We start from the raw sequence: 18,075 nt of genomic DNA on the forward strand, positions 1-18,075 counted from the left end.
CTCGCGCGTCTTTCGCAACATCCGTTCGAGATTAGCCCCGCGTCCAGCGCGATGCGTACAACAAGGCGGGCCGAATTGGCTCTAACCAAAGGATTAAGCCTCGGCCGAAGCGAAACTCATAGGATAATCCTCGAGAGTCCGAGTCAATTAAGTCGAAGCGGAGACCGTGTCGGAGCGCTTTCCTCGAATCCTCGAGACCGTATCGAAATTATAGCGAATATCCTTTCCACCTTGTTTATCTACTTTCTTCCTCCTTCTTTCTCTCCTCTTCGGAGAGAAGTGCGCGGAATCGCAAACCAGGCATTCCGAGATACTCGGCCGGCAATTTGATCCTGGAACGAGATACAAGCGATACGAGCCACGTATCCTTTAATGGATCTAAGAAGAAAGAATCCAGTTGGCCGGTTTATGCCAGGTATAAAATGAAACATGGGGAAAGTATCCTCCAGAGATGTTGGAGGGATTGCTTCCTCTCTCCCATGATCTCGAGGAATCGCTAAGAATTCATCGATAACTCGTATCTGTTACTTCAAATCACCTTTGCCATTCTTCTATTCTTCTAGGGGGGATGGACAGATTCTAAACGATTGTTTCCGTTCTTTTTTTTATTCTTCCATCGAATGACGCGAAGATCGTAATCATCTCGACTTTCATCGAAAATTCTTGAAACAATTCTTGTATGTTTGGTGTCGAGATTTTGGGATATCTCGTAATTCTCGATTCATCTTCTCGAGATAATATCGTAGCAAATAAGTTTCAAAAAAAAAATTAAGAATAAATTTTATTAAAAATAAATTAAGAATAAATAAGGATAAATTATCTCTTCTAAATGATTCTAAATAATTTCTTTTTTTTTTTTATTTTTCCATCGAATGATACGAAAATCATATCTTGATTTCTTATCAAAAATTCTTAAAACAATTCTTATATGTTTGGATATTTTTAAGAATCGTAGTCGAAGTACATGCAGGATAAATCGGCGAATATCTCATAATTCTCAAACTCTCGATTCATTTTCTCGAGATAATATCGTAGCAAGTAAGTTCTCTTGAGAAGAAAAATTAAGGATAAATTATCCGCTTCTAAATGGTTCTAAATGATTTCTTTTTTTTTATTTTTCCATCGAGTGATACGAAAATCATATCTTGTTTTTTTATTCGAAAATTCTGGAAACAATTCTTGTATGTTTGGTGTCGAGATTTTGGGATATCTCATAATTCTCGAGATAATAAGTAAGTTCCTTTGAGAAGAAAAATTAAAGATAAATTTAAGAATCCAGTTCTAAATGGTTCTAAATGATTTCTTTTTTTTTTATTTTTCCATCAAATGATACGAAGATCATACTTATCTCGACTTTTATCGAAAATTCTTGAAACAATTCTTATATCTGTTTGGAGATTTTTAAGAATCGAAGTATATGCAGAATAAATTGACGAATATCTCGTAATTCTCGAACTCTCGATTCATTTTCTCGGGATAATACCGTGGCAAGTAAAAGTTCCCTCGAGAAGAAAAATTAAGGATAAATTCTCCAATTCTAAATAATTCTAAACGATTGTGTTTTCCTTCTTTTCTTTTATTTTTCGAAGGATACGAAGATCGTACTTATCTCGATTTTTTTCTCGAAACAATTCTTGTGTACACAATTCCTCGGTATCGTAGTCGAGGTATGGAAGGATTATCGCGCGCAGGATGAATCGGCGAATATCTCGTAATTCTTAAACTCTCGATTCATTTTCTCGAGATAAGATCGCGAAGCGTAGCGAGCAAGTCTGCCTCTTGAAGAAAAATTAAGGATAAATTTAAGGATAAATTCTCCAGCGGAGGAAATTAAAAACATCGGGATCCTAAATTACAGCGCTCACGTGCCTTGGATCGATGCAATCTCGACTCTGCTTATCTTGCAATATTATCATCCTTTGTAACAACGTTGCGCAACATATTTCTTCATATACAGGGGAAAGCTTACGGTGTTTACAGCGATGGAGAACGAGGACGATAAGTCTCGCTGTAAAAACAGAAGTTATTCGCTTTATCGCGGGGCAAAATTATAGGGGCAAACAATGTTAATTATTCGTGTAGAACGAATGGCCAACAACTCGATGAAAATTTCGCAATAATTTCATGGCCCGCCGTTAATTTCCATTTAAGATGTTAACGGAAGATATTTAGTAAATCGCTGATTAAGTAATTTACATAAGCCGAAAGATAACGCAAGGGAAAATAAATATAGTAGAGTATAAATATAGTAACTAAGTTTTCCCCGAGTTAGGTTAATTTCACTACCCGTGAAATTTTTCCATATTTTTAAATCTTCGATGGAACATAGAATTTTCTTTCTTCCTCCGCTGAACCAACACTTGGAATAATAAAATCATTACGATTTATTTCAGAAGAGGGAATAATAATATTTCATCGCCGACTATTTACCTTGGCGAAACATATATATTTTTATATTAAATTTTACTCCGGTTTATATTTTTATTCCACGGGTTACCGCGATCACGTTACTACCCTGTGCTCGATATATCTTGATTCTCCACTTATCATTTCGCTCGTATTTTCCGATCAAATAATTCGATTCACCCGAAATTTAATTTTAAATATTTGCACGAATCTGTAATGTTCTGTCCTTCGAGGAGAAAGCGTAGAGAAAGGGAGAGAAAAAGAGAGAGAATAATTGAACGGCGCAAACAATCTGACCTCGTTTTTCGTAAATTCGCTTCGTAAATTTTCGACCGGAGACAGATGATTCGATTTTAATTTACCCATCGATCCACATTCTCTCGATTAACGTGATCGTTGTTGATGCTCCGTCGAGGATAAACTCATTCGAGATCTTGAAATCCATTAATTCTTGAACAGCGATTACACCGTGGATTTTTCTTTTATCGCGGAAATAATTGAAATAATGTCAAGTTTAAAAAATAACAAGCAACGCGTATGAATATCGTTAAAATATCAATTTTGATTAATATTATTATTATAGATCATATCGTTCCATTGTTATTATAATTTCGTTGATTAATTTTTATCGATAAAATCGGCTGAAATTGAAATTTTCATTACTCTCCACAACTTTTATTTTTCCAAATGAATAAAAAAAAAAAAATATCACTGTATTTACTCATGCTCGTACGATAAAAGTAAAGATTGATTCAAATAACCGCACAATAACACCGCAGAGATTGATTGGCAACGAAATAAAAGAATCGAGCACAAGAGATACAGGGATTAATTGGTTTCCTCGAATATCGATCTTTATCTTTCTTTACAAATCCCACATTTACATTATTCTCCAAATCTTCTATATATACATTTTCGATATTTTCACACATCAAAGACAGATCGATAAAATTACATTAATAACTTTTTCAATCGAAATTCGAAATTCCAAAGGACGCTTGTTTCCAAAACAAAAAAGAAAGAAACCATCCCTTGCACGATCTCTCGAGCCAAAAACCTCGACAAATATCTCTTCTCTTTATATCTACACGAAAGAAGACAGAAGCGGAATCGATTCGCAAGAACGTGGCGAATCCGCGATATTGAAAGCGTGGAATCGATAGCTGCGGACGGAAAAGAGGGGAGGAGGGAAAGATTGAACGCGAGTCCAAGAATTGAAGTTCCGCGGGGAGAGAAAGAGGAAACCGATCTCTCTCTTTCTCTTCGTGATGGGCGCAGAAAATGGCGGAGAATCGAAGCCCGCGCGAATGAATCATCCCTTATTTTTCGCGCGCGCCGATTTGAAGAGCCCCCGTCGTTTGTCTTCCGCGCGGATGCCGACAACTCGTCGAAGATGTCGCCTCGCCGTCTTATCGAGGGCCGGCTGCGAGTGGCGGCAAGGAAGCCTCTTCGCCGCGACTTTTCTGATTGATGATGGCGTTTTAATGGCGCCGCCTCCACGCTTGTACGATCATCTGTTATGCGGATGCAACGCCGATAGATTCCACCGCCTGATTTTGAATAATAGGATGGAACCGTCTAAACTGGCTGCGATCCATCTTTGACAACTTTGGAAAGTACGACGTTTCAATGCCGCATCAAAAGTTGCTCGAGAAGATAGCTTAATGAGGTTATTTTTAGAACTTCAAATTTGATGAATTGAGTTGTTTCAATTTTTCGTTTCAATTCCACCTGTCTTAGTTTATATATATATATGTTTCTAATAGTGAAAAGTTATGGAGATAATTTAATGAGGTTAGATATTTTTATAACATCGAATTTGACGATAGAATTGAGTTGTTTCAATTTTTCGTGTCTTAGTTTATATATATATGTTTCTAATAGTGACACGTTAAAAGTTGTGGAAATAGTTTAATGAGATTAGGATATTTTTGTAACTTCAAATTTGAAGTATAGTAGAATTGAATTGTTTCAATTTTTCGTTTCAATTCTATCTTACTTTACATATATATATGTTTCTAATAGTGACGCGTGAAAAGTTGAAGATATTTAATGAGGTTAGGTATTTTTATAACTTCGAATTTGATGGTACAATTGAGTTGTTTCAATTTTTCGTTTCAATTCCACCTATCTTAATTTATATATATATATGTTTCTAATAGTGAAAAGTTGTGGAGATAATTTAATGAGGTTAGGTATTTTTGTATGTTCGAATTTGATCGTAGAATTGAGTTGTTTCAATTTTTCGTTTCAATTTCACCTGTCTTAGTTTATATATATATATATATATGTTTCTAATAATAACGCGTGAAAACTTGTGGAGAGGTTAGATATTTTTGTACGTTCGAGTTTGAATTGGTGGAAATGAGTTATTTCAATTTTTCAATTCTAATTGTTTTCATGAGAATTTATGGAGGCAATTTAATGAGGACATTTTTACAAGTTCAAATTTGATCATATAGGCTTACAAATGAATTACAATATTCGTATGGTTTCGCATGGAACTTTTTTCAAAGCAGAAAGAGAAGACATTTTCATTTCAATTTTAATATCTACCCGTATCAATTTCTCCAGTTTCTTTCATTTCTTTAATTTCAATATCTGAAAATATCGAACAACGGGTCTTGTCTCCTATCTCCCTTCGGCATCTGTCATTCTGAAAAAACGAATGTGCGCGTATATTTGAAAAAAAAAGAAGGAGGGAAAAAATGGATATGGATCGAGTCCAAAAGTGCAAGAACGGGTAAGTGGTGGCCGGAAAATAATGCGGTGCGCAACAATTTCAAAAGGGTTGGGCGGGCATCAAAAGTCAAGCAAAACTCACGTGAACAAACAACGTGAACGAAGCTCGCCTGTATTCCAGCTCGCTATATTCCATTCCCGTGGATAAAATGGAATAAAATTGACGGCATGCGTGTATAATTCGACAGTTAGAACTTGTTAATGATTCTCCTCGATCTGTTTCGTCAACTTTTTCAACGTGGATGTTTGTCGAGATCGTTAGAAAGCAGTCCTCTTCCTTGGTTCCTCTTTCGCCGGGACAAATTACTCCGTTAATGCAGTGTTTTATAGGCATCGTATGAAAAGCTTTACGTGAAAAATAGGTAATCGATGGCAGGCCGGCTTAGCCGGGATACGCTCGGCCTCTCCTCGGATTGATTTTTCAATTAAAACGGCTTCCACCGAAAATCCATCGCGCCTCTTAATGATTCTTTTTCTCCCCCTCTCCCTCTTTTTTCGTTAGCACGCTCGATAGTCGAGCTTGTTTTCTCTTTTATTATTACTTTTTTTTTTTCTTTTAAACCCTCGAACAAGGTTCGAACTTGTATTGTATTGTCGCGTATAAATGTTTTGATAATGAAAATGAAAAAGAGTGTAATATCTGATACACATTCGACTGATATACGCTTAATAACTAAATAACCGCGTGTTAAAATTTTCGATGCTGCGATAGAATGGCGCGAGAACGATGCAATAAAAATATATCCCATCGTGATAAATTGGAAAAAAGTTGTTGAATATTTTATATATAAACGAAATAGCATATTTTTAACAGACGGTCATCAATTGGTTAAATTAACCAGTTTTATTAAAAAGATTGTTCTTGAAGATCGTGTAATTTTATCAGCGCAAGGAAACATTCTTTCTTGCACATCTAATGACAATTGATCATGAGTATCGTCCTCTTTCGAACTCGCGACATTTCACGAGGCATCGAACACGTGAAAATCCTACAATTCTCCACGCAACATACCATCACGGTACAAACTGCAAAACGGTCTCGCATTGGATCGCGCTAATATTGCCTACAACAATTCCTTGCCCGCGTTGAAACGCATCCTGTCATGTCCGGGCGAGGAGGAGCTTTCGTGATTCCAGACAGTTTGGAATTTCTCGAATTGCATCACGTACAAAGCACACACTGAGACGCTTCACGCCAAACGAAAATCGACCGATATCCATTGCTTCGACGACACTAATGTAAACAATCTACGAATGGTTACATTTATCCAACGATAAATAAATCCATTGATCGAAAAAAAAAAGGAGAAACGATTCTTTGAAAATAATAAATTTCACTTGAATAAGGTGTTTATAAATTAATTAATTTTCACACGTGAAAATATTTGTTTCGTTTAAAACATTTTTTCTTGTTCGATATATATATATACGTTTCATCGACGAACGATTTCCAACTAAATACCGATCGTTAAGAGGGGATGGAGTTTTCACTGTGCCGTGTCATGAATTATTCAACCGATATGCGAATTTTAAAGAGTATGTGTTAAAACGCGTATACCGAATTCTTGATTCATTGCCACGTGTTATGCGAACCGAACATTTTTCACAACAACTATTAATAATTCGTGAAATAAATAGAATTTTCATCGTGCGCGTTTTTCCCTCCCCTCGCACGAGCGAAATTTTGCATCGAAGATATATCCTTCCCTCCGATTGACACACTTTTTATTTTAATCTCATCTTCGGTCCATAAAACTTTTAAACGAACACACAAATTCATTTATAATTTCGAGCACGATTCCGAAACGATCCCCATAAATTTCTCACGGCATCTCTAAAATAATAAATAACACTTGGAGACAAACCGTTATTCGATGCAACCATATATATTTATAATATTACGTCATTTTAAATACCGTACATTTTCATTAATTTCACCAAAACGTTCAATTCGTTGCGCAAGCTTTATAATAATTTATGTCGTAGCTGGTCACACAGGTGGCCGTGACATGTGTATAACATTATTTGCACGCATAATCGCCATTCAAATTATCGAATCGAGCCACCTTTGTCCCACCTGATATATCCTTCTGCAAGAAATTGAAATTGGAATTTTCCTTTAATAATTTTTCTTTAATAATTGCTCCGCTTGACTTTCATCATCTTTGTCCACATCGCTGTATATAATCCTATCAATCTATTAAAAAAAAAAAACAAACAAACAAAGAAGATTATGCGTTATCACGCGTTATCCAACTAATAGATACGCAAGCAGTTGAGACGATACGAACAGAACCAGGTTTTTTTCTTTTTCTCCTCCGTCACTGCCGACTTTTCCAACTTTTCGCGAGAGATACGCGAGAGCAGGAAAATAAATTCCGCGAGTTTGGCTTTAATTTATCGCGGTGGCACAGAGCACGGGAATTTCCACGGGATTTTCGACCGATCTTACCGAGTTTCCATGAGGGAAGGGGAAGGGGATTTTACACGAGCGGATGACGGTATTATCTTTCGGCTTGGCGTTAATTTAAAATTACCGGGCGGAGAGCATTGAGACCACGACGCGAAATAACGAGCGGGCCGGTAATTTGGGGATCGTTAATAGGAAGCGTCGTTAATTTACCGTTTCATTTATCCCCTCACCCCCTCCCGTTTAATTATAATTACCGCTTTATTTATCCGTCACGGTTTGTCCTTGCTACTTCGTAATTGCCACCCTTTTCGCCAGGCCAGGCTTATCCGTTCGATTCGATGCGCGATCGATCGATCGATGGATCGATCGATGGATGCAGATGCTTTCGATGCTTCGGTTAATTTAACTTTAGGGTAGGAGATAAGAACGTTAGAGGTTGAAATGGCGTTGAATGGGTTTAAGAGGAGCCCATTTGAAGAGAGAAAAGAAAAAGAAAAATTTCCCTACCACGGAAGTGTTTTTTTTTTCGTTCGAAAATTTTCTCCCCACTTCAATTTTACATTGCATGAAATAAACAGTAAACTTTGATCTTTCTACAATTGGGTTTTTTATTATTAATTATATTTGAATTATTAAATTTATATTTTTGAATTAATATTTTAGAAATCCTTTAAATTCACGATTGTAGCGCGAATTATCGAAATAAAAATCATTAACGAGATTAAACTTTCAAGATATCTCTCTCTCTCTCTCTCTCTCTATAACTTGATAGTATGGTAGATGATGGAGGAAGATATACCGTTATTATCGAAAGAGTGGAGACTATTTTATAAAGTGTTTCTTCGTCGTCCATGCCGGTTCTCTTAATCACGGTGCATTAAGCACTTCATTAAGTCGAGCCAACCGAAGTAGAACATACTTCAAAAGAAAGAAAAAAAAGAAAAAAAGAAGAAGGAAAGAAAAAAAATTTGCTTTCGAGAATTGAAGCAAGATAGGGGGACCGTCGTTTAATTTCCTTTCAGAAAGTCATACGGAACGAAAGCTTCGCGGTTCATTTCATTCTTTAATCAGACATCTTCTCCTCGTTCAACTTCAATTTGCAAGAAGCTATTATTCCCCTCTCCTTCCCTTTGTTCGCGGTAAATCGCATAAATTGGTACGTAGATGTATCGACCAACCCTTTCGAAAAGAGAAAAAAATATTTTATAACCAGACAATTATGCCCGATACAAATATTCGTTAGAACGATGAAAAATTCGAATGATAAATTTTAATCAAACATCCTGAAACTTTCGAACGAAAGGACGAGGAGTTCACGATTCCCGCAAAACTTGATTCAGTCTCTATTTAGCGAAAACTTTCCCCCGCGTATCGCATTGCACGCAGGCGGCGACCAATTAATCTCTTCCAAGTATTTCATCTCCAACTACAAGTACGAACAATATATCTCGAAGACTCGCTCTTCCATCGAGTGCGATAACGCGAAACAAACGAAACAAATTAATTCAAAAATCGACTATCTTCTTCGAGAGAGAAAAGTATTTCGAACAATTAATCTATCCGTTTAAAAAGAAAAACACGGGAAGCTAGAAAAAAAGAGTAGGAGTAGAGAGGAATTATCACATGGAGAAATGTACTCACTCGGATCCTTGACGGCGGTGATAACGAGGCGGAAGCCGTTCGAGAGGGTGCCCCACGAGTCGGTGACGTATTTCAGTGTCACGAAGTTCGTGCGCGTATAAATCGCGCCCACGGTCTGCTTCGTGTTCTGGCAGGACAGGTCTGCCTGGAAAACAAAAGAAACGCCGCTCGTTCAATGCGACAGTAGTCTGTTGTATACACGTATACACGGAGGAGGAACAGCCTCGTTCCCGTTTCCACGCTTGTTATATAGAACTACGCTATTGGAGGACGAGCGCACGGGGCCACGTGACAAACCGACTCGAACCTGTCGCGTTCGAACGACGTCGTGCCGCTCCAAACACCGTAGACAATCGCGAGATTAACGCGACTCGAGGCGAACAATTGCTCCCGTTCCTTTCGACACGTGCACGTGCTTTTTCTCCTCTACGTGTCGCTTACGTGGAAAATTGAAAGAGGCGAGGGATCGGTAATCGCTCGTATCGAACGGATTTATATATTTATACGCTTACGACTAACTTGATTAGGTTCGTTCGAGCATTGAAAGATTTTAATCTTTAAAAGTAGGATGTTTGAAAGTAAATTTCTTAAATTTCCGTCTCGCGCTGCTTTAATCCGAGACAGAATTTCTTAAAAAACTGTATAAGTAAGAGGATAAGTAGTTCCCTGGCTAATGTAACTCGAGTTTCGTGATTCCAAGTTCCGGTTCATTACCAACAGGAAGCGTAAGCAAACTTTTAAGTTCGAAACTTCAAATTCCGTGGATGTTTTATATATATATATGTGTAGAGGAAACGTGAACAGTTTTATTATAGTTTCTGACTAACTCTCCTCGTTACAAATTTATCACTCGTAATGGTACATTGTACACAGTCGTAGTACGAATAATGAAGGAATCGCACGAGTCGGAAGTAACACTCATCGCCATCTACCGTCCGAGCGTTGATATATTCGTAACGTGGATTATTTGCATAACATTTGCGCGATATATTAACAAACATACCTATTACTATATTTATCCAAAAAATAAAATCTTATTCATCACAACTCTCGACAACGTGTAATCATTAAAATATCGAAAGGTTTACTCGAGAAAACGTTGAATAAATTACCAGATAAAGAGGAAATTTATGAAGTAACTTAATAATCTTTCAATGATAAAAAAACAAAAGCCACCGATAATATTTTATTTCGAGTTCCGATTAATCGATTCGTGTCGTTGAGGGATGATTTATAACGCGTTTGGAAATTCGGCCGATTGGAAAAAGGATATCGGCGATGTACAGCCGCAATTAATCCGTTGAACAATCACGGTTGTTCGATCCCGAACAACGGAGGAAGGCAATCCTCTTCATGGGATCGCGTGGTGGTTGCACGGAACGACCCACCCCACGAGTTAATTAATTAACCGGACGAAGAATTATCCTGGCACGGTGATCTCATTTGTTTGCCTCAAGACATAATCCGTCCAACACTTGTTGCGTCTTACGATTTAACGAGGAAACCCGGAAACAGCCGGTGTCCGGAACCGAGGGAAGGAGGGAAAAAAAGAGAAAGAGAGAGAGAGAGTTCGAGGAAAATATAGTTAACCCTTTCTAGCTACTGAGAACAAGTGTAGTGGCCAAGTTTCCGTATTGAAACGGTTGTTCGTAGCATCACGTTGTTGGAGAGTTTCTTCTTCTTGCGAGAAGAAACGTAGGTGCTTTACTTGTTGTTGTTGTTGTTGTTGTTGTTGTCAGAGTTCGAGTCGATCGATAAGAGTATTGTACCATGGATAATTGGATGTAAGAAGCGAGAGTTGTGTAAAAGTGTACTCGATGTTAGCTCGAAAAGTAATTCGAGCAGTATTTACGACAATGGCCGATGATGATTTTTAGGAGATTAAGTTTAAGAAACGTGTAATTGTAATAGGTTCTTTTCTAAAGAAAATTTATGACAAAAGTATCGCAATTTTTACGACAGTTCGTGACACCTTTCCTCCTTTTTCTTTATAAATAATTGGAATAATTTATGGGCGATGCGCGATAAATTTTATGACAGAATTAAATCCCATCCATGGAGATATATATATAAAACACGTAGAAGGGATATTTTTCATACGTGTTACATTTTTTAAATTGATGGGAACTTAATACTTTGGAAAGACAGACTAAAACTCTAAAGATGGATTGAGTTTAATAATATTTAATTTTTAAAAATACAATAAATAAATAATTTTGTAAGGAATATATAACGAGGCCCTCAGATACCGATCGTATTATTTCTATTTCCGTTTACAGCAATTCCCCTCTCTCAATTGTTATCGCACCCTGTATTTCATTCGCACTCGTTCCCATTTTTCATTTCGCGCTCCTACATACCCACACAAATTCCCACTTCATCTCTTTCATTTCGAAACAAAGTACTTGGTAATCTAGAAACGATTTTTACGTAATTCCTTTCTCTATTACAATTACATTTAATCTCGAATTTGTTATCGTTACTAACAAAATTCTATTTCTTATTTCAATAATAATAATAATAATAATAACGATTAACTAATTAATTAAAAGACATTTGTTTACATTTCATAAATTTCACGGAATTAACACCCACTGGATAAGTATTCCATAAATAAGCGACTACGCCGTTCTAGGAAAGCGCGGCGCAGAAAGGGTTAAGGGTCGTCGTACTAATAATTTGCTCCGGGTGAGCTGTTTCCGCGCTCCGGCTTCGTTATCGCGAAATATTGTTACCGTCCGGCGGTAACGATAACTGTCTTCTTTCTGGCCCAATTAGCGCGGACGAACGGGGCGGTCGAACGTGCGTCGGATAATCCACATTTAATTATCTCCGGTGGCGGGATCGTTTCGAGACGCGGGGATAAACAGGCGGCCCGCCCCCCCGTGTAACCCGAAATAATTAAAATTCGAGCGCACACGCGGACGATTGCGCGGTGCGGTGTATCGGCGCGAATCGGGACAGATTTTCGCGGATAAAGTGATTTTAATTGGGAATATTATTACGTAATATTTCTCCCGAGCCTCCTCTCCAGTCCCCTAAAATCGAGCGCACGTTTTATTTCTGTTTCAAATATTTTACACTTTACATATAAAATCTTTCGTACTTATATAAACTCGGTAATAACAACAAGGTTAATGAAATTGTTATTGTCGCGTATCGTTATTCTTCTATCACGGCTCGTGAGAATTATCAATTACAAACGTAGGGAATGAAATATATTGATTTATTTATCGATGTGATGTTTATCGATAGAATATGATTAAAAGAACTGGTGTAAAGTTCAAAGTATAAATAATTACGAAGCACAAGGGGCAAAGTTGATATTCAATGATGAATGTAATGAAAATAATACGATACATCGAAGCTAAGTATAAATTATAAATTTTATCATAAAAATCTATTCGGAATATAGACGGAAGCATGCCATTGAAATTACTTTTTGATTCGTCCCGATATCTCGATCGGTTGACAAGATACAAGGATTCAAAGTTCTCGTAACGTTTCGTTTACAGAAAAGAAATTATGAATGAACCCACGACTGACCTATATTTATTTTTGGAAGCGGATACTACATCCTTCCAGGAATCGCTATTATGTTTTTTTCAGAATCGCAACCGTCTCGAGTTTGAGATAGGTCAGTGAGAGGAGGTGCGAGCGAGAAATCCGAATAAGGGACAAGGAGGAAAATAATAAACGATTAAAAATTATCCTTTTCTTTACACGACGATATCTCGGCAACTGAAAGTCGTATCGAGATAAATCAAAAGATGTTTTAAAGAGCAAGGTTTCGCGGTTCTAATGATCGTTCGTTCGTTCACCGGAAGTCGATATCTTCGGAGTTATAGCGGTCCAAAGTTTTCCTAATTTTAATACGGTTAATCGAGTTTAAAGTAAACGATTAAAAATACCTTTTTCTTTACAAAAAGATATCTCAGCAACTAAAAGTCGTATCGAGATAAATTGAAAAGTGTTTTAAAGGGCAAGATTTCGCGGTTCTAATGATCGTTCGTTCGTTCACCGGAAGTCGATATCTTGGAAGTTATAACGGTCCAAAGTTTTCTTAATTTTAATACGGTTTAACAGAGTTCAAGAGCGATAGATATATATTTATTTCTGGATCTTACCAGTGATAAATTGATCTAAAAGTTGCCTTAAGCCTTTAACTTGAAAAAAGTTTGACTCTAACTATATTAATCAATCGAAGGGAGATTTATCATTACGTACAAAAAAAAAAATTCTGTTTCGGACTTCAACTTCAGAATTAAACAACTTTATTCAATACAAAAATTTTCATCGCAGATAAATCACCGATGATGCCCAATAAATCACCATTGAATACATTCATCCGAAAGAAACGTATGCAAACATATTTTCATATCCCACGCCGTATATGACGATGGTTCGCGAAGCGAGAAGAGTCATGCGTTTTGGAGCAATGATCACCGAATTTTCCGAGCCGCGAGGAAAAATTAACCGAGGTACGCGCAGTGGAAAATTGCGCCCCGACCAATCGTCGATAAAAACCCTGTTATTATCGTCAATGACCCCGCCGCTCTGTCATGCATTGCGCCCGTTCTCGCAATAAAAATATTCCTCCCATCCCCTCCCCCCTCTTCTATATTCCAACGCGAAATCACCGCGAAAAACTTTGTTCGTCGCATCGCATAGAGACTTTCACAAGTCCTATCGTAATCCAAACAGGGGTGAGGATTTTCTATGGGACTTGTTGTTACGAATGGCGTACAAGTGGTGTACTCCTGTTTGTATTTCGTTTTCCTTTCTTCTTTCTCTTTTTTCCTTTTAATCGATCTGACGCAACGTTGAAACACTACACTAACAACACAACGTCGTTGCGTTCCCTCTCGACCGAGAGAAAATTGGTATAAACATTAGCGTTCTCAAACTGGTATATCTATTATTCGATATCTTTGGACGCATTTTTCAAGGCCTATCCCAGGCCTAAACTCCATAAAAGGGGAGAATTATCGGTGTTGGCAGCCGAGCTCATATTTTTGCCCCGGTTAATAACGCGCCACGCGGCGATATAAACTACCCTTAAAGATATACGCCCATCCACGTCGGTATTTAATATTGAATCGCGGGAGCGATTACCTTTCGCGGCCTGTTTCTCCACCCAGATACCAGGTGTAAATTTCATCTGAAAACGGAAAGTTACACTGGCCGGTGAATTATTCCACGGGACGGGATGAATGTCCTCGAATGCCGAGAGCCGCGTTGAACATCGCGCGCGCGATCGTAAAACTTTTGACAAATCGTCCGCGATTATTTCCTCGCTTCCTTCGCTCTCTCTCTCTCTGTCTCTCTTTATCTTTCCACGTTTCGAACGGGATGGAAAATGTTTGCGAACAAAGTGTTCGGCGGGCAATGGTGGAAAGTGACCACGCGACAGAGGCATAAATCGGAAGTGGTAATTGGAAAGGAAAAGAGGAAACGAATGCAACGAATGTTTGCGCCCCCTCTTTTTACGATATTGTTGTTTACTCGAGCGTCGGCTTCTCTGCGTGGAATTTTCACGAGGGAATATCTCGAGAGAGAGAGAAATTCCTCCTTTTTATCCGTTTCATTTCGCTCGCGAACGCGTCGAAAATTTTAGGAATGCAGCAAACAGAGAAATAACTTACTGATTTTATATACGAAAACTATGCGAATTTTCGTTAACGTTTGGGAAAAAAGTTGCAATTCGAAATCGAAACGATTAATGTTACGCGTTGTAAATAAATTTTAAACGGAAAAAATATGATTTACAATTTAAGTGTTAATAAATTGTTATTACCAAGAGGATAATGTTTTGAAATTTTATTCGGTGTTTTATATCGCGTAGAGCGCGTTTCTTGACACGCTGAAAAAAAAAAGAAAAGAAGAAGGAAAAAGAAAACGCGTTGGTTGAAAAGAGGAGTGAAACTGTTCCCTGTAAAAGAAAAGGATTCGAAAATTGCGCTCCCCTTTGCGAACGCTTCTCCTCTGACGAAATAATTTACATTTAAATTAAGAGAATCAAAGAAGAATTTAAATTAGATAGAATTCAACTTCTTCGAAGCGAGGAGAAACAGTAGAAACTTGACGAAACGAAAATACTTTCAAATCCCTCTCTTAACGAAATTTTACTTCCCTTGACAAAATATTTTACTTTCAAATATTCAACCGTACTCTTTCGAAATTAACACGCTCTCTTTCTTTAAAAAAAAAAAGAAATATAAAAAAAACACTCTCACATATTTACCTTAAAATCTTAACAACGATTATTATCGAATTATTATAACTTTCCATTCTCCATTTATTTAAAAAAAATCTCGTAAAAATTCTAATTTCCTTTCATCTCCTGTTCCTGGACCAAAAATTATACGCACGATCCACGCGTAGAGATCCAAATATTTCTCAACGAATGAAGCATATAATACATATAAAAAGAAAAAAAAAGAACCGTGGAAAGCAGGCGACAACAAAATTTCTCGATTAAGATACGAACTTACGAGGAAACGGTTGGGCCGAATTTCTCTGTGTTGTTAGATTTATACGTTCTTTCGCAAGAAATATTCCCCCACCATATCGACGCCGGGAGCGGTTACTAATTACGAAAGTAATTAACCTTGGCTATCTCTGATTCGGGCTGGATTCGAGAGCAATATTAGGGCGATTATCGCGCGGCTTTCACGAGGTGGAAACGGATAGGTGGATTTCGATGCCGTAAAATTTCTTCCAATCGCGGACAGGTATTAGTTGTCGCGATTAATATTTGACCACGCGGCAATGAGGATAAATTTAATCGAGGGGGATATGTCGTTGGACGGCGTTTTATTTTTTCCTTCTTTTATTAGCAGAAATAACAATACCATGCGGGATGAATGCGTATCGCGTAAAATAATAATAATAACGGAATTAATAAACGGATGAAAGATGCAAAAGTAATATAAATGACGCGATAAGGAGTGGGGGCGAAATTCATTAATCGTTCCACGCGTTGAACGGGATATAAATATTTGCACTTGGATCGGAGGAAAATATTAAAATATTGTGTAAATGAATAAAATTGGAATCAATGGTGTACGAATGTGTCCACTTATTATAATATTTAAATTTATCGTTATTAATATTAATTATCGAAATATTAATAAATAATTGAATTTGCGCATTTTATTACTTTTGCGATTCGCGTTAAGTAATAATATATAAAATCGTCGTATTAAACGATGAAAAATATTGTATATACATATATATGTATAAATTCATCCGCTTTTGTACTCGTATTTTACTCATGTATACGTCTCCTCCACGCTTGAAAATATTATTTTATTTCACCGCGGGAAACGTCAACCGTGCGAATTTAATTTAAAGAAATTTATTATAAAATCAAACATACCGGAAGCCTCGTACCTTTTTTATTATACACTATTTTTAATCAATCGTTTCTCATTCTCGTTTCATATGAATCGAACTCATCCAAATTATTCAAAATTCACGGACGATTGATACAATCCTCAAATCCATAAACGTGTTTACAAGATTTATCGAAGCCTTTTACTACTTTTATGCACTAATATCGTTGCAACATTGTGCACGTTATCTTAACCGTAAAGATATTGGGTTGGCAACTAAGTAATTGCGGATTTTTTTAGAAAATCAAAGACAATTTTTTCATGGAACTAAATAACTTTATTCTGTAATGTGTTGGCCCATTTTGATCAATGATCTTTTGCCTCTTTCAGGCAGCATCATAATCCCACGTTCATAAAACTTGTAGTTTTTATTAGCAAAAAACTGAATCAGGTACGATTTGATATCATCATCGTTATTGAAATTTTTACCATTCAAGGAGTTTTGTAAAGATCGAAACAAAAAGTAATCAGATGGTGCAAGGTGAGAACTATATGGTGGATGTGGCAAAACATCCCAACCAAGCTCTAATAATTTTTGCCGAGTGACCAAAGATGCGTGTGGCCTTGCATCGTCATGATGGAATACACCTTTTCGATTTGTCAATTCGGGCCGCTTTTCTTCAACCGCATTGTTTAATTTCGTTAGTTCTTCAATGTAGACAACAGAATTGATCGTTTGGTTGGGTGATAAGAGTTCAAAATAAACAATTCCTTTGTAATCCCACCAAACTGATAACAAAACCTTCTTTCGACGAATACCAGCTTCTGATGTTGTTCGAGCTGGTTCACTCCATGCCTGCTCGATCATCTTTTCCGCTTGATATTGTTATAAACAATCCATTTTTCATCGCCAGTTATCAGTCGTTTTAAAAATGGATCATTTTCATTACGTTTCTTTAGCAAATCGCAGCTGTTAACGCGTCGCGTTAAATGCTTTTCTTTCAGTTCGTGAGGAACCCATGTATCGAGTTTTCGAACATAGCCAAGTTGTTTTAAGCGGTTTTCAATGCATGTACGCGATACACGAAGCTTCTCTGCAATCTCACGAGTTGTACTGTGACGATCCGAATCGATTATTGCTTTGATTAGGTCGTCATCAACTTCAACTGAAATCCGCAATTACTTAGTTACCAACCCAATATATATTTCACCTCACCACGCGTGTGGAAAAATGTGTATCGTTCCCCAAAAATATTCGTTTCTTCGTCGTTTCTTACCAAATTCTTACCAAAAAATCTTATACATCACTCGCGTTTAATCTGTACCCATCAACGACGAAAATCGAGCGATACACTTGGCTTAACGCGAACATTTACAACCAGTTAACGGACGCGTTAACCCTTCCTCCCTCCCCCTCTGTATTTCGCCAATGCTTATCGGCGCGGTTCTGTAAATTGCTCGCATTAAATTCCGGCAAAATCGATAAGCTTAATTTCATCGTTGTAACCGCGTTATTATCGTTAGGAGAGGCGGAAG

The 18,075-nt window shown here is 37.3% G+C and overlaps 1 protein-coding gene across 1 annotated transcript in view; it reads right to left on the reverse strand.

Annotated features, from left to right (window-relative positions):
• The window catches only part of LOC102655243, a 186,229-nt gene that overhangs the window by 36,528 nt on the left and 131,626 nt on the right, over positions 1 to 18,075 (reverse strand). The window contains exon 3 of the mRNA XM_016916682.2: positions 9,203 to 9,347. Coding sequence (XP_016772171.1) covers positions 9,203 to 9,347 — 145 coding nt within the window. The remainder of the gene's footprint in view (positions 1 to 9,202; positions 9,348 to 18,075) is intronic.

Source organism: Apis mellifera, linkage group LG1 (assembly GCF_003254395.2).
Source record: "Apis mellifera strain DH4 linkage group LG1, Amel_HAv3.1, whole genome shotgun sequence".
NCBI classification, from domain to species: domain Eukaryota; kingdom Metazoa; phylum Arthropoda; class Insecta; order Hymenoptera; family Apidae; genus Apis; species Apis mellifera.